The sequence below is a fragment of the Cynocephalus volans genome, chromosome 10, assembly GCF_027409185.1.
Source record: "Cynocephalus volans isolate mCynVol1 chromosome 10, mCynVol1.pri, whole genome shotgun sequence".
Classification (NCBI taxonomy): Eukaryota; Metazoa; Chordata; class Mammalia; order Dermoptera; family Cynocephalidae; genus Cynocephalus; species Cynocephalus volans.
In genome coordinates this window covers 18837773-18850593 of record NC_084469.1, presented here as the reverse complement: position 1 = coordinate 18850593, position 12821 = coordinate 18837773, and the positions used below count along the sequence as shown (strand labels likewise).

Sequence of the window (12821 nt, the reverse complement as noted above, 5' to 3'; positions counted from 1 at the left end):
TTCCCTTAGCGCTGTTCAGAGCCAGGAATACCCCTGGCCAGCTTGGTCTGACCCCTTATGAAATCCTCCACGGGGGACCCCCCCCCATACTTGAGTTGGGAGGAACACTGGGTCCCGATGATAACTTTCTTCCTGTCTTATTTACTCACTTAAAGGCTTTAGAAGTTGTAAAAACCCAGATCTGGGACCAGATCAAGGAGGTATACGAGCCAGGTGCCGTGGCCATCCCTCATCCGTTCCAGGTCGGAGACCAAGTGCTGGTCAGACGCCATCGACCCAGCAACCTTGAGCCTCGGTGGAAAGGCCCGTATCTGGTATTGCTGACCACCCCGACCGCAGTAAAAGTTGATGGCATTGCAGCCTGGGTACATGCTTCTCACCTCAAGCCTGCGCCACCCTCCGTACCAGATGAATCCTGGGAGCTGGAGAGGACTGATAATCCTCTTAAGTTGCGCATTCGGCGGCGGCGGAGCAAGCCTACCAAGTAATAACCCTAACCAGCCCAACACCCTCACCTGGCAGGTACTGTCCCAAACTGGAAAGGTTGTCTGGTTCAAGACAGAAGTCCACCCCCTTTGGACTTGGTGGCCCTCCCTTACCCCTGATATATGTGCCCTGGCGGCGGGTCTCGAGGCTTGGGATATTCCAGAAATTGATGCACCGGCCTCTAAAAGAGTCAGGCCTCCTGACTCAAACTATGAAAATGCTTATAACCAGATCAAATAACTCCCCTTGGTTGACCACCCTACTGTCAACCATCGCCGGGCCCCTATTACTCCTCCTTCTGTTGTTCACCCTTGGGCCCTACGTCATCAATAGACTAGTCCAATTCATCAATGATAGGGTAAGTGCAGTTAAGATTCTGGTCCTTAGGCAAAAATACCAAACCTTAAATGGCGAAGATAACTTTTAATTCCGCTCTAAGATTAGAGCGATCCACAAGAGAAATGGGGGAATGAAGGAAGTGCTTTTTACAAGGGTATAGGGAAAATACAGCCAAAAAGTCAAGTTAAGAAACAAGGGGAACAGAGTCAAACAGGATATCTGTGGTTATGCACCTGGGCCCCGGCCCGAGGCAAAGGGCGGATAGTTCCCAGAAATAGACAAGTCAGTTAAAGTTTCAAGAGTGCCCCTCAGCTGTTTCAAGGACTCCCACTTGACCGAAGTTCACCCCTGGCTTGATTTAAACTAACCAATTACCTTGCTTCTCGCTTCTGTACCCGCGCTTTTTGCTATAAAAAGGACCCAGGAGCTCTACTCGGCGCGCCAGTCTTTCGAAAGACTGAGTCGCCCGGGTACCTGTGTGTTCAATAAACCTCTTGTTTTTGCATCCGAAGCCGTGGTCTCGCTGTTCCTTGGGAGGGTCTCCCTGAACTGACTGACTACCCACTGCGGGAGTCTTTCAATTCCATTCTCTCTTTCAGTGAACCCTCTAGTCCCGTAATCCTCAGTCCAGAAAGGAGTGTTACAGACCCCGGTCTTCGCTGTCAGGGAGCCCACGGTGTAACTGAGGAGGCAGGAGTGATACACACGCAGGAAAATTACTTCAAAAGCCTCACCAAGGTTCAAAATCAACAGTACTCCTGGGAGAAGGGATGCCAGCCCGTCCTGGCCAGCTGTGAGCCCGGACAGCACCCTGAGTCTCTCCAGCAAGTCTTGCTCAGTTCCCTGGTCCAGTTCCCAGCTGGAGGAGGTGGCTGGTGGAATGAGAGTAAGGGGCGTGGGGGCTCGGCTCTGTGCTGGCAGTTGCCATGGTTTTGCTCCGAGTTCTGGAGCCAACCTGCCCACTCCCTGAGACGCTCAGGTCACAGAAGCAGTAGGTCAGAAGGCTGAGGGGACATGAGAAGTGCCACCCTGGAGCCTACCAACACACCTGTTGAGATGAAGTCCTCAGAGGGGCAAGGAGGTGAAGGGGACCAGCCACTAGAGAAGGTGAAGGGGGGCTGGGGATGGGAGGAAGAGAGGGAAGGAGGGTCCCTGAGGGGCTAGTATTGGAAAGCAGAGAACATGAAATTCAAGGAAGAAGGGTAGAAGGAAAAATGATGGGGTACATGAGTTAGGAAGAGGTTTAGAGAGGAAGAGAACATCAATTCAGTCAAACGTCTTTATCAAGGACCCATTTTCCTGGCAAGGTGATGGGAAGGGGTCGCATCACACTGTCGGTTGTAAAGACTCAGGGCGTGCATGTGCGTGTGTACGTGTGTGTGTACACATGTGCGTTACGGTCTGTGTGTGTGGCTGTGTGGTGTGTTTACGGAGCTGATCAGCCAGCGTCCCCTCTCTCTAGGGCCTGGAGGAGCCTGTGTCCCATCCTGTCTCTATCTACCTCCCTCCCTTTCCCCTTCAGAGTGGCCTGGGCATGGATCTTCTTCGTTTCCCCTGAACACACACAGGAATTAATGCTCACTTTTCTGACAGGCCTTTGAAAGGTGAGGTGCAAATCCAGTTGTGTCAATCTAATCCTGTGCTCTAACTTCTAGCATTATTTCACAGTCACTTTGTCTCTGCCAATTTCCAGCTTTTTTTTTTTTTTTTGGCCCCACTTTTGCTTTCAAAGTTTTCTTTCTCTTCATCACCATCACCCATTTTTTCTCTTTTTTTTTTTTCATTTTATTTTTATTTATTTATTTATTCTTTTTTTTTATTTTTATTTTTTTAAAAATTTTATTTTGTCGATATACATTGTGGCTGATTATTGCTCCCCATCACCAAAACCTCCCTCCCCCCCTCCCCCCCAACAATGTCCTTTCTGTTTGCTTGTCGTATCAACTTCAAGTAATTGTGGTTGTTATATCTTCTCCCCCCCCCCCCGGTTTTGTGTGTGTGTGTGTGAATTTATATATTAATTTTTAGCTCCCACCAATAAGTGAGAACATGTGGTATTTCTCTTTCTGTGCCTGACTTGTTTCACTTAATATAATTCTCTCGAGGTCCATCCATGTTGTTGCAAATGGCAGTATTTCATTCGTTTTTATAGCTGAGTAGTATTCCATTGTGTAGATGTACCACATTTTCCGTATCCACTCATCTGATGATGGACATTTGGGCTGGTTCCAACTCTTGGCTATTGTAAAGAGTGCTGCGATGAACATTGGGGAACAGGTATACCTTCGACTTGATGATTTCCATTCCTCTGGGTATATTCCCAACAGTAGGATAGCTGGGTCATATGGTAGATCTATCTGCAATTGTTTGAGGAACCTCCATACCATTTTCCATAGAGGTTGCACCATTTTGCAGTCCCACCAACAATGTATGAGAGTTCCTTTTTCTCCGCAACCTCGCCAGCATTTATCGTTCAGAGTCTTTTGGATTTTAGCCATCCTAACTGGGGTTAGATGGTATCTCAGTGTGGTTTTGATTTGCATTTCCCGGATGCTGAGTGATGTTGAGTATTTTTTCATATGTCTGTTGGCCATTTGTATATCTTCCTTAGAGAAATGCCTACTTAGCTCTTTTGCCCATTTTTTAATTGCATCACCCGTTTTTTCTAACTGCCTATTAGATGCATGGCATAAGGCTAGAGGTTAGGAATGCAAAGAGATAGGCCCAGGATTTAGGCAATCAATAATCGTTTCCGAATTAATGAATGAATAAATGAACCCCTGCTCATTCCCTCAAGGAGTCACTTAAACCCTTTGATGCCTCTGTATTCTCGTCTGTAACCAGGGATATTAATATCTAACCTCACAGAATTTGTGGGAGGATAAAATGAGTTAATGTTTGTCAAGTGCTTTGCAAAGTTACCTACTATAACGTGCTACGATTATTACAAAAGAAATAGGTAGAATATTCTACGTTTTCTAAGTAGAGATTTTCAGATAGCCCAGGACTTGCTCACATCGGTGCTGGGTCAAGAACGAGATCATAGGTAGAATGGAGAAGGACTTTGGCTGCCATTTGGGCCAATGCTTGCCCAGCACTGCCCCTCAGGAGCAGTGTCCCAAGTCCCCCAGCTGACTCCCCCCTGCCTCCTCCTGCCAGGTGACATACGTACCCTGCTTAGAGAGGAGCTCCAGCACCATCCCTGCGGGAGATTCACTTGTGCGTCACGCCAAGGGCCTAGGCGAAGACACCTTCAAAATTGTGAGTAAGCAGCCAGCCTGGAACCCTGTCCCCTACTCCCCATGGGTCAGGAGACCTGGCTTAAGAATTGGCAGGCTATACTGGCCAACTGCCAAAAAAAAAAAAAAAAAAATTGGCAGGGCTGTCCGGTTAGCTCAGTTGGTTAGAGGAGCACAGTGTTATAACACCAAGGTCAAGAGTTTGGATCCCCATACTGGCCAGCCACTAAAAAAAAAAAAAGAATTGGCAGGCCTCACACAGCTCATTGCCCCATTTGTCACACCCTTGGGAAAGAAGTGGGGTGAAAGGTCCCCTGGAGCTTCCTCACTAATCATGTATAACCCTTCCTGGGCCATTAAGGGCTGAAGCCAGGCCAGTTTGCTGTTACTCAGGGCTGCCCATCTGCCTCTTTTCTCCCATGACCCTTCACCTTGCCTGTTGCCTCCTCAGTGTAAAGAATACCTAAGGCCGCTGAAGAAGTTCTTGAGAAAGTTGCACCTGCCCGGCAACCTGCCCCAGAAGAAGAAGCTAAAGTACATGAAGCAGAGCCTTGTGGTCCTAGGGGACCACATCAATACCTTTCTGCAGCATTACTGCCGAGCCTGGGAAATCAAGCACTGGAGGAAGTAGGGCAGCCTCCTTGCCCTTCTCCCCTCACCCACTCCTGGCCCATCCCCCTCCATTCAAGGTTACACTTTAGTCAAAATCCCCCAGTCCATCTTATGTGGAGGGGGTGGAGAGAACGGGGTCCTCCTAGTCACTCAGGGCAGCACCGTGGTTGCACCTGGACGGTACACACAGTGGACAAAGACCACTCGAGCCCTGAGGAGAATGACCTCTGATCGAACAATTATTGTATGCAGGTGCTTGTCTCCAAGACAGTTCTGGCCAATCCCCACTTCTCCATCCCAACAGAAAACCGAGGAGGCAGCATGTGGTTCATTTCTCCTTGGGTGGGTCCCAGGCCCAAGACCAATGCTGGAGGGAGGAAGAGCTGTGCTCCACCGCCCTCAGCCCGGGATCTGTCCCCTGCAGGATGCTCTGGCAATTCGTCTCCCTCTTCTCAGAACTGGAAGCGAAGCAGCTTCGCCGGCTCTACAGGTACACCAAGGACAACCAGACGGCCAAGTTCCTGGTGAGGCTTTCGGGAAGGCTCCTCCCTGGCCCAGCTGAGGGTTGGTGTGGGGGGAGGCCTGGGACTGAGTGGCCCTCTGGTCCTTTCCAGGGCTCACCGCCTGAGGAAGACTCCCATGTCCTTACTTTTACCCCTATACAGGGCACAGAGAGAGGCTGAAGAGGGCAGGTGCTCAGTGTCAAGTTCCCACCGTCCACATCCACACCTCGATGTTAGCAGGGGCAGGGACATCCCTAAGGAGCCATGGGTGGGAGCAATTGAGGCCAGGCAGAAAGGCATGGCAGCTTGGGGAAGTGTCCGGGGACGGTTGACAGAGCCTGACCTGGCTTTCTCTAGAAACAGCGGTTCTCAAACGTTTTGGCCTCAGGATATGTTTACCCTCTTAAAAATCACTGAGAACCCCAAAAAGCACTTGCTTATGTGGGTTATATCTATATCTATATCTATTTACACACACACACACACACACACACACACACACATTTTGCAGCTGGCTGGTTTAGGGATCTGAACCCCTGACCTTGGTGTTACAAGGCAGCACTCTAGCCAACTGAGCTAACCCGCAGCCCCTTATCTAATAATATTTATCCCAGTAGAAATTAAAGCTAAAGAAAAAAATTTAAATATGGACTTAATAATTTGTTTAAAAATAAATAACATTCCATGTTAACATGAATAATTTTTATGAAAAATAACTATATTTTCCAAAATAGAGTGGTATTGTTTTACATGTTTGCAAATTTTGTTAGTGCCTGGCATAACAGAAGACAGCTGGATTCTTATGTCTGCCTCTGCAGTCAGTCTCTTCTGAAATATTGACTTGACTGAAATACATGGAGAAAACTCAGCCTCATACAGATATGCAGTTGAAAAAAGGAGTATCTTATTAGTCTTTCCAGATAATTGTGGACGTTTTTCTCTGATTCCACAGCAAAACTCAACAAGTAGCAGTTTCTTAATTGCAACATGGAATCTGAATCATTTGAATGAATTCTTTAAAATTATTAGACTTTTTTTTCAGCAGTTTTAAGTTAACAGAAAATTCAGTGGAAAGTTCAGAGAATTCCCATATACTCCCACTACCTGTTTCCCCAATTATTAGCATCTTGCATGAGAGTGATACATTTGTTATAACTGAGGAGCCAATACTGATGGATTATTATTAGCTAAAGTCCTTAGTTTACATTAGGGTTCACTCTTTGTGTTGTACATTTTATAGGTTTTGACAAACGTAGGGTGACATGTATCCACCATAACATAAAGAATAGTTACACTGCCCTAAACCCCCTCTTGCTCACCTATTCATCCCTCCCTGCCTCTTCCCAAACCCCTGGCAACCACTGATCTTTTGCTGTCTCCATAGCTTTGCCTTCCCAGAATGCCACATAGTTGGAATCATGTAGTATTTACCTTTTTCAGATTTGTATCAATACAATTTTCATACTAGGTTTCATTAGAATCCATTGGTCTCTTTTTTGCACTTGAAATGGACCACACATTTCAGGGGGCCAGTGAGGTAAAAATATCTTGGGGTACCCCAGGGATTTATTTGCACAGCACACTTTGAGAACCATGATCCAAAATAATCATCATAGGTAACAGTTATAAAGCTTTCTATTTGCTGGCACTTTCTGTTCCCTTGTGTAATCTTCAAAAGCAACCCTAAGTGGTAATAAGAATTATTGCCTGCAGTTTATAAATGAAGATCCCTATGTGGAGAGGTCAAGTAAGTTGTCCCAGGCCACATAGCAAGTGGGAAGGAAGAGCCAGGGTTCCACCTCCAACCTCCATGTGGTTCAGATGAAAGCCCTGCCCTAACCACGGACCCACACCACCACTCTAGCTGTGCAGCTCTAGCCAAATCCTCTCCCTCTCTGCCTTTCTGTTTCTTCCTCTGAAAGTGAGTGGTTGGATCATTTCAGTGATTCCTCCTCTGAATATCAGGAACTGAGATTTTAGTGATTCCTGGATTCCACCTTGGCACCTGGCCAGTGAGGGGACCTGAACCCTTGACTTTGATGTTACAAGGCTGTGCTCTAACCAACTGAGCTAATTGGCTGGCTGCCTACCAGGGAAGTTTCAAAAATCTTCAGGCTCTCAATTTAAATTTTGCTAAGTTAGGACTTTGTTAATTTAGGACAAAACAGGTACCATTGTTTCATTACAAACAAATAAGACACTGTAACTCCAAAAAGAGATGGAGGACATGATCCATGATCTCAAAATAAAGAACAACCCAAGAAGAGACCATTGGCAGCCTGGCCTCAATGTCCCCAAGGGCCTTTCTCTCCCACATCTGTTTCTCACCCCATCTTTTTGGCTAGGCAAGTGTGAGGTGCAGTCAGACCTCAGCAGTTTCTTAACAAGTGCAGGGTCAAGACTCTAGAATCCAGGGCCCTCTCTTCTCTTTTTTCTTTGGAGGCTGGAGATCTGAACCCTGGACCTTGGTGTCCTAACACCACACCCTAACCAACTGAACTAACCAGCCAGCCCTAGGTTTCTCTCTTCTTGACACTGTCCTCAACACTGTGGCCCCATTGCAGGTGGCTTTCTGCCCCTTGGACACACCGGAGAGATCCTCGCTGGCTGACCAGGAAGACAGTCTGCCCAAGCTCTGCAGCGCCTGGGGGCTGCAGAGCAACATCAACGGTGTGACGGAGAGGCTGTCCAAGATGCAGGCCCCAGACCGTGAGGCCTCCCTGCTGGGGGAGCCCAGATCCAGGCTCCGTGGAGGGAGAGGTAATGCCCCTTGCTGTAGGGGGCATGCCAGGACGATGAGAGGCTTTGTGAATGGGGCCTGGGTGTTCCCGGGGGCAGACCCAAGCAGCCAGGAGCCTCTGCCCTGAGCCCGACAAGTTCCTCTTCCCTCCTTTCCCTCTGCTCCTCATCCTGCATTTTTCTTTCTGTCTGTTCTTCTTTCCTTCCCCTTTTCCACTTTCTCTTTTCTCTTTTTATGCTCCTCCCCCCACCCCCCCGGTATACTCATTATAGAAAATTTTAAATGTACAGACAAGGGTTAAAAAGAAGAAAAGTGTCACCCAGCACCTAGAGGGTGTTTTTGTTTTTTGGCGGCTGGCCAGTACAGGGATCCGAACCCTTGAACTTGGTGTTATCAGCACCACGCTCTCCTGAGTGAATGTTTAGACCGAAAGTCTTGATAGATTCAAGTTAAACATTTTTTTGGCTAGGACACGTTAGAGGCCAAGTTGTGTTCTTCCCATTGTTACACGAGAAAGCACATCATATCTCGTGGACCACCACGAATGGGCTGTAAGGCTCAGGCAGGTCATTTCCTTACTCTGTGTCTGGGTGAGAGGCCTCACCTGTGCACTGGGGGTCCTGCCATCTCCCTACCGCACAGGGTTTCTGTGAGAAAAGAGTAATAGACGTAGGTTGGAAGGAAGACTCTGTTGCTCTTCCTCTCTGCCCGCACCACACCCCAGGTTACTGACCCCTCAGGTTACTGACAGATTCTCTCACTATTTGTGATGTCATCGGGACTGTCTCTGACCTTCCCTTTTTCAGATTCTTTAAGGAAACTTTCTCAAAAACCAAAACTCCAGAGAAAGAGGATTAAGGAAGCCCCAGAAAGTCCAGAGAACTGCCCATAAGAAGACCTGCCGGGACAGAGGGCCAGCTCACCCTGGGTCCCAGAGCACTTGTGCGTCTTCACCACCTCAGCACCTGGGGAGATGGGGACCGAAGAGGGGAAGGAAGAAAATTACCCTTATCAAAAGGATGCTCAGGTCTTAATTATGAATAAATAAACATCATTAAGGCAGTTCTACTTTACATAGCTAACAGTCATCATTCATTCATTTTTTATTTGTTTAAAAAATATTTGTCAGCCACCTTGTAAGTGGCAGATGCCTCACATATGCACAAATGAGTAAGATGTGGTCACCTGGGTCACCATCACAGTCTAGTGGAGGAGACAGACATGTAAATAGACATTACAGAGGGTAAATACCCGTGACTGGAGGAGGCCTGGAAAGGGGAGAGCACAGGTAGGGAGGGAGAGATCCTGAGGTCAGAGAGTCAAAGTCTGGCAGTTTGCCCAAATCATCAGGACTTCATTTCGTGGGTGACTTGGGGTGGGCAGTGGGGAGGTGTTAAGCAGTGGAATGCTGTGGTTGGACTTGGCTATTGGGAGATGCAATGGTAACTGTGAGCAAAGGGCATGGAAGTGAGTGAGGCTAGAGGCGGCAGACGGAAGAAGAAACACCGCCAGTAGTCTTACGATGGTGGTTCAAGCCAGTGGTCCAAAAATGGCAGCCTATGTGCTAAAATCAGACCACCGATATGTTTTGTTTGTCCCTGGTGGTGTTCCACTTGTTGTTTAAAACATTAAAAAAAAATTAGTTGCCAATATTAAAACTTGGTATATTTCACATTAGAAGCAACAACAGATTTCTGGCTTCCGTAAAAACTGCCCACACTTGGGCCTGCATTCCCACGTGACAACAATGGCTGGGCTGGGAAGCAGTTAATAAGCCTTTGCTGATATACTTTCCAGTTCACCACAGTCCCCACTTCTCCCTATGGCCTTACATGCTGGCCTTGTTCACTCATTTGTTTATTTATTTATTTATTTATTTGATTTTATTAATATTATTATTTTTTTACATTCTAGGATGTTGTTGCAGAGCAGTTGGGAGGGAGGGGGAGAGGAGAAAGGGGAAGGAGATGGGATGGAGGAAGGAGGAGGGGCAGGTTTGAGGCCTGTGGCACCCCCCACATTCCCACAGGGGAGACCACGGGACTTCTAGTTGTGGCTTGGTCATTACCGGGCTGGGTGCAGATGTCACAGGGGGGTGGCAAAAGCCCTTGCCTCCCACCTCCCCAGCTTGAGAACCCAGGACACTTTTTGCTGTGGCTCAGTGGTTGTCGCTGGGCTGGCTGTGGGTGTGGGGTGGGCATGGCCAAGGCTCTCAGCCCCCCACTGCTCTGGCTTGGGAGAGCCCAGGGCACTTTCTGCGGCAGCTCAGTGGTCGTCACTGGGCTGGTTGCTCGTGTTGGGGGGCATGACTGAGGTCCTCGGCCCCCCACTGCCCCAGCTTGGGAGAGCCCAGGGCACTTACTGCGGCAGCTCAGTGGTCATTGCTGGGGTGGTTGCACTTGTGAGGGGTGTGTGGCTGAGGCCCTTGGCCCCCACCCTCTGGATTGGTTGCGGGTGTCAGAGGGTATGGCTGAAGTTCCTGGCCCTCCCCCCTTTCTGGTTTGATAGCCCAGGGGACTTCCAGTCCTTCTAGGTGTTATAGGTGTTCTTTGGTGAAATGAATCCTTTACTAGTTAATATCAAACTTTGTCTCTGGTTGTGGGTATTTGTTTTTACTTTCAGTTCTGTGTTGGATTATTTGCTGTTCCCACCACTCAAACTCTGCACTGGAACTAATTTGCTGTCCTTTGCTTACTTCTAAAATGGGGGAACTTCCTGTGAGGACCAGTACTTGAGCTCTGTGGTTGAGGTAAATTGCTGGTTTGCTGCTGGTTCCCTAGGGAGGGCTTTTTGTGCAGCTCAGGATTTAATGGTTGACTATATAGGTACTTCTGGTTCTAGTGAAATCCAGTGCACCTGGGTTGTATAGAAACTCTGGTCTGGGCCTGAATCTTTTCATCAAACTGCACCCCATGAAATTCTATATTCCTGATCAGTCTCATCTGAGTGGTCCTACGCTGATTGGGGGGCAGATCAGCTGTCCTTGCTGTGCCCCAGTGGGCCTGTTTCCTCCACTGCCCATGCTCTAAACACCTCCCATGGGATGGGCTATGCTCCAGTCCCTTGCAATGACTCACCGGCCTCTGAGTGGCTCTTTTTTTTCATTTATTGTGGCTCCTTGGTCCTATGCAGGTACACAGGAACCCTATTAGTGGTATTGCTGGCCTGGGGGCCACAAAGGCCCTCTTCTCCCCTGCCGCCTCCAAGCAACTTCATCTGAAAGCACAGCTGCAGCTTTTCCCAGCTCCTGTTCCATGCGCTCAGCAGCTCCAGCCTGGAAGTGGCCAGGATTTGAAACGGAGCAGTATTTTGTTTCTCTCATCATGGCTTCTCTTGCCTTCATGCACTCCGTAGGTCTCTCCTCCTCTTCCCCTGAGCTCTAGTGGCCCCAGCTTGGCTGTCGTTGCTTTTTTTGTAGTTGTAAATTGGTTGGTTTGGGGGAGAGAGTGATGCTGGGGACTGTCTGTTCTGCCATCTTGACCAGAAGTCCCTTCACTCATTTAGATCACCTGTGTGACCCTTGTAGCCTTTAGTACTTGCTACCCCTGGAGTATACAAAATGAAGATGTGCAGAGAAGGGAGAGTAGTGAATTTATGAGATTATAGAAGGTAAAATTGACAGTTTTTGGCAACAGATGTGAGAGACGAAAAAGGAAGGCAGGGAGCAAGTAACGATGGTACATTGTTTCTAGCTAGAAAGACCAGGTAGACGGTAGTCAACTCCAGGAGGGGAAGCCAGTCTAAGCAATTCCCCAAAACACAAGAGACAGTTTAATCAAGGTTCTGTCTAAGGCAGATGCATATAGGCTCCAGGGCTGCCCTGGAGCAGGTAGGGCCAGGGCAAAATGTGTGTGACCCTTTCTCCTTCCCTACATCAGTTTGTATTCAGGAGTGAATATCATCATAGTTAATATGTTAAAATGAATATCAGTCTAGTTTTCAAGAACAAGGACAGGGAAGCACAGATGGGGAAAGAAGCGAGTGGGAGTAGGGCAGCTCCATCTCCTTTCCGTATACCCATTGACTACTAGAAGTGGCAAAGTGAGACTGCTAAGGCACAGGCCTTGGGTCATCTTTGCTTGGCTGGTCCCTGATGGTTTTGACAAAGCAAGGAAGATTTGAGAGAGAAGGGAAGGCAGGCTGGAGGGTGTCCACGGTTAGGGGCTCTCCAACTCTGTTTACCCCTGAGTGGTTTCACTGACAAGTCCTAGGGAAAGGACTGGTTGTTTTGGGAACAGACCAAAATAGAGAGGTGCTTCCCCATATGCAAGGCAGCATTGCCACCTAGATGAATTGTGGGACATTACAGCCATTTTTTTCCAACCAGGGCAGCGCATGTGCAAAAAGAAAGATGAAGACCAAGAGAAGTGGGTGGGGGTGAACGGTGTTCATATTCCTTGGGAAGAGTCCAGATGCCTGAAGGCAAAATCGGTAACAGGTGAGGCTTGGTTTGGAGCCCTCTCAACTCTTTCCTCAAAATCAGTAGGATCTTAGAAATCAAAAAAGAACATGTCATTGTTCTGTTCAAAACCACCTAATGGCTCCTCATTTCACAGAGTAAAAGTCAAGAGTCATGCAAGGGCCTTACAAGGCCCTCTAAAATCTATCCCCACTGTCTATTCTGTTACATCTTTGCCCTCGTCCTTACTTTTCTCGTGCTTGTCACGCACACTCCTGCCTCAGGGCCTTTTCCTTGGCTGTGTCCTCTGTCCGGATGCTCTTCTCCAAGATACCCAATTTGTTAACTCCTTCCACTGCCTCCAAATCTTTGTTCAGATGTCACTCCTCAATGTGACCTAGCTTGTCCCCCTGTTTTAAATTGCAACCCGCCCCTTACTCTGAATATCCCTTGCTCAGTTTTTGTTTACCTAAAGTACTTACACCCCTCAAATATTGTATCAT

General features: G+C 48.0%; 1 protein-coding gene across 1 annotated transcript; it reads left to right on the top strand.

Moving 5' to 3' along the window:
• Positions 1 to 1881: 1881 nt before the first annotated feature.
• On the top strand, positions 1882 to 8811 carry CHCT1 (CHD1 helical C-terminal domain containing 1). The gene is made up of 6 exons (XM_063108968.1): positions 1882 to 1932; positions 3985 to 4086; positions 4516 to 4691; positions 5101 to 5200; positions 7744 to 7939; positions 8726 to 8811. The coding sequence occupies exons 1-6, from the start codon at positions 1882 to 1884 to the stop codon at positions 8809 to 8811; spliced, it is 711 nt and encodes a 236-aa protein (XP_062965038.1).
• The last annotated feature ends 4010 nt before the right edge of the window (positions 8812 to 12821 follow it).

Bases quoted from the DNA above. Each gene is read 5' to 3' on its own strand.
- CHCT1 (XM_063108968.1), top strand. From the start codon at position 1,882: ATGAAGTCCTCAGAGGGGCAAGGAGGTGAAGGGGACCAGCCACTAGAG. The intron at 4,087-4,515 runs GTGAGTAAGCAG...TTGCCTCCTCAG, and splicing joins GCGAAGACACCTTCAAAATT to TGTAAAGAATACCTAAGGCC. The intron at 5,201-7,743 runs GTGAGGCTTTCG...GCCCCATTGCAG, and splicing joins ACCAGACGGCCAAGTTCCTG to GTGGCTTTCTGCCCCTTGGA.